The sequence below is a fragment of the Atta colombica genome, unplaced genomic scaffold (genome assembly GCF_001594045.1).
Source record: "Atta colombica isolate Treedump-2 unplaced genomic scaffold, Acol1.0 scaffold125, whole genome shotgun sequence".
Classification (NCBI taxonomy): domain Eukaryota; kingdom Metazoa; phylum Arthropoda; class Insecta; order Hymenoptera; family Formicidae; genus Atta; species Atta colombica.
In genome coordinates, this window is record NW_017259212.1 from 4107271 (window position 1) to 4115454 (window position 8184).

Consider the following 8184-nt stretch of genomic DNA (forward strand, 5'->3'; position numbering starts at 1 on the left):
CGAAAAATTGTTACAAAAATATAAACTAAATATATACTATTGTAAAAGATGAGTAGAGCTATAACATGAACTACTGAAATTAACATGAATTACTGAAATTAATAACAATCTTTTAACAATTATACTAAAACTATTATATTAAAACTAGGAAGTATAATTACTTATCTATAAAACATTATTACATCTCGAGATTTTGCATTTTACTAATAACAGATTGACAAACAAATTGAGCAATAAACTGATGCAATCGAATCAGGTGGACAATCAGCAGGAGTTACTATCACTATTTGTTGAATTAATAATGTAATTACTTATAAGCAACAATAAGGCATTTTTAGTACACGCCCATATTGGGTCCAGTTACCTCATTTAAAATTCAGCTAGATACAAATTTGCACCTATCAAAATAATTATATATGACGCTCAAGCTAATTGCTAAAATATTAAAACTTTTTGCAGCATTGTTTATATGCTTGAGATTCTTGCAATTATTTTGATGGATTCCAACAAAATTATTTTCGGATCCATATTTATCTGTAGGTACGCTGAGAAAAAAAAATAGCTTGAAATTAAATAAATATTTATTTATTTATTGAATACTGCCAATTAAACATTTTACTTACAATAAATAAATATTTATTTAATAAAAAAAAGTGATTGTTAAATCAAATTAATATTTTTTATACCAAATAAATATATTTTTATATTTAACTTGGTTAATTTTTATATATTCAGTTGGTAAACTACTTAAATAAATATTTATTGAAATTTAGGATATTTTTTCTCAGTGTACTTCAGCAAAATTGTTTTTTCCATGCAGAAAAGCTCTTTCGAAAGCTTTATTCACTATATCTTTTTACGAAATGTTATCGATATTAAAACCATTTTTTAGAGAGAAGGTAGAATAAAAAATTCGATAAAATTATTGTGCAGATGTATGATGAGTTTAATCCTTTTATTTTACATTTTATATATTTCTGTTATATTTGGCAAAGTATAAAAAAAAGAATATCAAATAATTCATTTGAAACGATAAAGAATATTGCGTTCCATTTAATTGAAACTAGTGAATTGGAATAAACGCGATGTGAAGTGCGAGTTTCATTCGCAGTTTAACGTGAATCTCATTAGCATGCGTTGCGTTCTACGCGTCACACTGGCTTGTATAAAACGGCGCGTGCAACTAGTCATCATCTCGGTATTAGTCGACATTACTCAAATATTAAATATCCATTATTTGCACATGAGAAGTGCGATGGCGCGGTGATTGGAGTTTATTTGAATTTAATCACAGAGGAAAGTGCCCATATTAACCAGAATGGTCTTCATATAGCGGTGAGGAGAAGAAAGAGATTGGAAGAGGAGAAGAGAACAGAGAGAAATTTAATATCCGTTATGGGCGAGCACATTCGCATATGTGGCAACGAATATGCGAATGGCCGAATTGTCCGAACAAATTTGCTCGCTTGCGGAAATATATAGAAAATGCGCAACGCGAAGCCGCGATTCTGCAACGACAGCTCGGTTTATGCGGATCACTTTATTCGGCGTGCAAAAATTTCGCGCGTCCGCGCTCTAACATCCGCATAACGTTCTTCTCTTTCTCACGTGATTTTACGGACAGATACCGTACACTTGCGATGTATCGGGAGCGAGTTTGACGTGGCTATCGAACGCACGTCACACCCGGTCGGTTAGAATGATTCGTTGTTGCTATATCGAAACTCACGAGCTGTTATTACAGTTTATCCGATCGCGTGCACTCAAATATTTTCACGGTAAATATTTGCAAGATTTTCACGATACATTTGTACAAGATGCTTTTATGTTACGTGTGTAGCAGTTATTTATTTCACTATTCGGTTTCGTTAAGATGCTTTTATGTTACATGTTCAGCATTTATTTATTTCGCTATTTGATCGAGTTGTCCAAGATTTTTTGAGAAGTGATTCTCGAAATACGTAAAACTTATAATGCGTAAACTTATATACATACGTTTTGCTTTCTTACTTCAAAAGTGACATTTCAAAACATTAAGTTTTCCAGAAAAAGAGGAAAAACCATTTTTCAACTTATCAGAGAGTTATTAATCAAATAAAATTGGTAAAATAGAATTTTTCAAAAATATTTTTCAAAAATATAAAAACATTCTTAACATGATCAAATGTCATTTTTGTCATTTTTGTTTTACACCATTAAAAATCATCCTTTTTTATTGCGACACGTTTTTGACTATTTTTTGAAGTTAAATTAGTTCATTTTTTATAACTATTAGAATTTATCCGATTTTTTAAATCGTATTACTTTTGAAGTAATGGAGATATATGTATATCTATTTATTTATAAGTTTTTTTAATGACATTCTTACATCTCCAAAGACATCAATGTCATCAGAATAAATTTTTGTAGCATTGAAGTTCTCTACACTGATTATGATATTTTTATAAACATATATTGAATCAAACATCTCTTCAAAAAAGCTTTCTTAAAAAACTAGTAGATTTTATTTTAATTAATATCTAACGACGTTTTTAATGTACAGTATTTAAATTTTATAATGAAAGAACGAATGTCCATACGTTTTACTGGCAAGAATAAAAACATCCGTATCCGGTGAGACCCCGGATAAGGGTTGAAGGCACTTGCTTCTTGAAATGTGGAGGCATGTAGAAAAAATCTCGATGAGATCGTTCTCTCTCGCGGCCACTGACGCCTTCGCGTTCTCGTATATTTGCGGGATCCGTTTTTATCCGCGACTTCTTTTTATCGTCGTTGCCATTGACGTCAATCTCGCTCCCATAAAAGCCGTCGCACATGTGCGAGATTCCGCACAGTGACTTCGTGAACAATCGTACAAATTTGCATCGTTTGTACTGTTGCGCTTTAAAGAGCCAATCAAAATTCCACGTTGACCCATTTCGTGATTGATCAACGTGTTCGCAATTTGACGATGTGGCCTGATAAATGCTCTCGAACGTGATCGCGATCCGACGCGTATGTCGCATCGCTGCCCATCGTAGGAAGCTATTATCGCTTCCATTCACCAGCGTATCATCCAAATTGCGTGCGAGGTAAGCTGAATGAATAAAGATCCGATGCTTGTGCGTTCAATAAAAAGTAATTTGAAAAAAGTCTACATTTATGTTATCTCAATTTCATTTAAATATTTTAAAAACATAATAAATAAGAAATATATATCTTTCTATAGTTCATAGTATTATGCGTACATCGAAACGAAATTCGATTTCTTTCCCTTGATTTGGTAAGAAAGTGACTTTTATAAATGTGTATGCACTGGAATATTCTGAAAGAAAAGACATAGTACCAATGAAATAGACATTTCAGTCAGAAAGATCCAACTGTTTTCTTGAGAACTAAAAAAATTGCATGAAAAGTTACACTTTCTGATTTTTGCTCTTCTACGCAACAATCATTTACGAGGATGACGATGATCAATCATCTTTTTTGGAAAGTGAACATTATAATTTTCTTATAGGAACAAGCATTAAATCAGCAATTTACTGTCATTGTATTCAAACATTAAAAATGAATGACTCTACAAATCATGGTCCGAATTTTATTTTATTTCAGAGCGTGTCGACAGTTCATTCATGAGATATCGTATCGATAAAATATTTCAGAGTATTTTTAAACTGAAAACCGTTGTTCTCTATCAAATTTTGTAGTCAACGTACCAAGGATTTATTATCGGAGAATAATTGCCAATGCTGAATATGCATTTATGTGCGTCCAGTTTGTCGATACCGGTTTGCCGATACCTATCGATTGCGTGCGATAAATGTAATTGAAATCCAGTTTTCCATGGTATTCCGCGAGAAGCGGAGGAAACGTTAAGCAATAATTTCAGTTCATTTACCACCTACGCAGGAAGAATTAGCGGGCTTAATGTGCAGTTGACAGAATGACAAATGGCCAGCCGATTCCTCTTCTTGTCTACTCGTACAATACATTTACCACGTTTCGATATAGAAATACAACAAAAGTAATGAGTTAATAAGCGTAAGTTAAATTATTAATTAATAAATAACTGTATTAAATTAAGTAATTTAAATATTCATATGATGATAATGATAAAATTATCATATAGATATTTACAAAATAATAATTATTAAATTCAAAATTATTGTTGAAATAATCAAGCGATAAATATGGAATTAATGAATTCAACAAAAATCTCTGACTTTTTGATATACTTGCAATGGTATCTACCATTTTGAATTTACGGATAAAATATTGGAGATTTTATTGTACAAAATAGTACTTTACGGTTTACATGTACGATTTACATTGGATTATAAATTTTAATTTAATTTAGTTGCTTTTTATTCTTAAAAATAAAACATTTGTATAAATAGAGATTCAGATCTTTACAAGCTTTTCAAAATTATTTTGCGCTTCTTCGAACACCGAATCCTCGCCGTATTCGAAGTCGCTTCTCCTCCATACGGATGAATACAAATGTCGGAATTGCATCGTTTCAGTAACGTTGACTTCGTTCGCTCGAGTCAACAAAAACAAATCTCTACGTTACTAGACGGGTCGATAGTTTTGATACTTCAGAATTCTGAGGACGGAACCGCAGTTAGCCGATTTCACGAAAACAGAGGCCAAAGCGGAGCTGCTGAATTTACTCGTTGTAATTCGTGCCGATGTCAAGGACTTTTGTCGATGTAATTACATTGCCGCTGCAGTGCCAGCGAGGGTTGACATTCCTGTAACAAACAGGAGCAGTTTCCCACGGCACAACCGCGAATGCTACGACGGGAAGGATATAGCTTCGCTGCGCGTCGTTGATCACAATGTTCGATTGAACTCAAAATACCACTCTATTTGCGGAGAGTTTCCCCGATTTGGGGAAGAGTTTCGCGTATACCGATGTTGCGCTCGATTAGCCATCGAAAATATTTCGCTTTCTGAATTTATCGATGTCCAGAGAGAAACATTTAATTTAATGCATTTTGTTGTTTATTTTAATTAAACGTCAATAAAAAAAAACTTACAGCTATGAATTTATAGCGTTTATATAGTCAACTGTGAATAGTGACGATAAAATTTACAAAAAAAATCTTTTCAAATTTTTGTACTTTGTGTCATATACTGTCATGAATGTAGAACGATTTTTTTCCTAGCGGAAAATCGAATATTTTTGCTCGTGCGAAATTTTGTGATAGTGAAAAATTCGTTTATCGATAATGAGAGATGCCAGCTTAATGGACGTTAAAACGCTTCGTTAGTAGTTGGATAATTACTTATTGGCAGCCATTGAATTATTTTTGACGCCAACGCAGTCTTTCGGTGAAACGTTAAATATTGCATGTGACATACCTTTTTTGCATGCGCATCTCGTAAACTCTTTTTGCGTGTGTTGCTTAATTTCCATGTAATCGAATGCATAAAGATGGAAAACGATGATGTCCGACATATGAAAAAAGCGCAAAAGCAGACAGTTCCGATCGATATATGTTCGCCAAGTATATTCATTAATGTGGAAGCTTCGTAAAAAGCTTTGTAAAATTCCGTATTATGATGTAGACTCCGATGCACTTTTTTTCAACATTGTCTATTGCTTGTTAACACTTGAGTAGTTCTGCAAGAGTCACTTGACTTGTAAAGTTAAGTACTGGATTTAGATGAAGTAAAAGCACAAAGTGCCTTTAACACTATAGATAAAAAAATTCTAAAAAAAAATCTCTAAATTGTTTTATCAAAAAAGAAAGGAATTTTTAAAAGAATTTTATTGTATTTTCTAATTTTAAATTTACAATAGATATTTTTTGTCAGAAATGAGAATAAAAATTTTAACCGCATCACGTACGAATGTAATCTTTTAACATCACTTTAATTAATTCATTTATTGTTACAGGTCCGTCCTCAGATTTTAGCAGACACACTTTGGTAAGACCGCGAGTGTATCACGGCAGAACGAAAAGGCAGATCTCTTCAACCAAAGAAAATGTGAGTTCATTTTTTGTATAAAAAGATCTTAATGAAAAATTATGTACGAGCTATCCTGAGATTTCTAAAATACTGTTGAAGATTGTTCGTTGTTATTATAAAAAAATACACTCTATATTCAAGGATTTTATGAATCTCTCATCCTCCTTCGTCGTCTCATACAACACTTGACTCGTAAATATGAATCATGATATCGTTTTTTGTAGAAAGATTTTTATTCATAATCCTCTTTCGCATAAATTTCGTCAATACAACGAGTCTCTTGTAGATAGTCTTTTTCCATTTTTCTTGCAACCAATTAATTAAAAATTAATTAAGTAACAAAAAATTCCTCTACGCGCTACTCTACGGCATTGCTTGCAATGTAATGCACTTCACTTTCACTCTATTATTAAGTGAAGGTGAAGTACCTACAAGAAATTACAATGTAGCTCTCTCTCCGTTCCAATTACTAAACGCACTGGATATTCTGGAAATTTAGCAAAAGGCGTCCACTAATCTCTGACCTTTGACAAAAAGCATTGTTCGTCAGCCACAATCGCCCTTTTTTCTGTGAGTTTTCTACGGCTGCACACGGTGTTCGCCATTTGCTCGGGAGGATTACGATGCGAAACGCGCATCGGCGACGGGTGCAACAATTTCAATGCAAATGTCGCAGCGTGTAGTGAATACAAAACCTGCGATGGTCGTCGTGCTATTAGATAGAACAGCGCCGCGAATAGAGAACAAAAGGGGAAGAGAGAGAAAGAGAGAAAAGTTCGACCGACGTTTTGCCATTGCCAGTGCAGTAGCAAATTCGGAAAAATCCGTCAAGGGAAATATACAACGTAGAGGTTGCTATCTGAAAGAATTTTTGACCTTCCTTTTTTGATATTTTTGAAAGCTTACTTTCAAAAGGTTTTTTTTTCTAAAATCGTTTGAGAAATATACCTCTAGACGTATATTGTATCATTTATTAAAGAAAAATATTGATGATCATAAGACTAGTCACGAGTTTTCAGGATATTTAATTCTTTAAGAATCAGTTATGATTTTTTTTATTTTCTTAGATATATTAAAAATAACGTTAAAATGTTCATCAATATTGCTTATTTTAAACTGTATCTAAAAATCTTTTATAGTGGATCTCAAACTTGTTATATTATTAAACATATATATACACACATAAAATAAAGTACGACTTACAAATAAAATTATTCTTCTATATAGTAATTAAATAATTTGCAAAAGTAAATTTATAATTGAAGTTAAGTATATATAGAAATATTTAATAATTAATAAATTAATTAACAATTACAAACAATTTTTCTTAAGCCATGTTATTAATATAAAAATGCAAATTTAATATGTGCGATGTATTACCATTATATTGTATTAATGTACAAAAATTTGTACATTTACATAAAAACTATAAAATATACTATTGTTATTGTGTTATTTTTCGTCTAATGTATTTACATAATTAGAGATAAAAATATCAATTTTTAAAAAAACATAATTTTATTTATTTTCACTGTAAATTATGTAATTTTTACACATTATTTATGTATGTGTATAATCATTACATCATATAATAATGAATAATATAACAGTCTGTAATTTTATACATTTTCACAATATAGGTAGAGGATTTATTTCGAATATGTTGAAAGTATAACCAAAGCATAACGTATAGTTAGAGAAAATAAGAACAACTTTTAGTCGGTTACGCAATATTCCCGTTTATTGAAAAGGCACGTCGAGGAAGATATAAAGTAACGTTTCATTTCTGTGAAAGTTGTTTTGAATACAGCATGTGCCTGTACTTTTATCCTATCCTCGCTTCTTTCTGGCGTAACGTACCACGTAATAGAAGATGGCAGGCAGAAGTGCATACTTACAGGAACAACAACGGAATTTACATCGGGTGTATACACATTTCGGTGTCGTCCCTTGTGAATCTGTTATTTGGCGGGTGCCACAATGGACCTGCACGTACGTCACTTTGCAAGTATAACAAACATACTCATATACAATAGTTCGCATTCCGTTTATTGCATCCCTTTAAATTACTCTACTCTAAAAGAAATGAAACAACGGAATCTTTTTTTACAATTTGACTTTTGAATGCGAGGATATGATTTATTTATTTTTATTAGAAAGAAAAGGAAGAAATGAAGCGCATTAAAAATATATTTAATTATTCAATTTGTTAATAATTTATATATA

At 31.9% G+C, this 8184-nt stretch overlaps 1 protein-coding gene across 1 annotated transcript in view; it reads left to right on the forward strand.

The window, feature by feature from the left end:
• LOC108694873 (disintegrin and metalloproteinase domain-containing protein 19) overlaps positions 1–8184 on the forward strand; it is a 98097-nt gene that overhangs the window by 54823 nt on the left and 35090 nt on the right. Inside the window, exon 2 of the mRNA XM_018204561.1 lies at positions 5885–5976. Within this exon, the coding sequence (XP_018060050.1) occupies positions 5885–5976 (92 nt within the window). The remainder of the gene's footprint in view (positions 1–5884; positions 5977–8184) is intronic.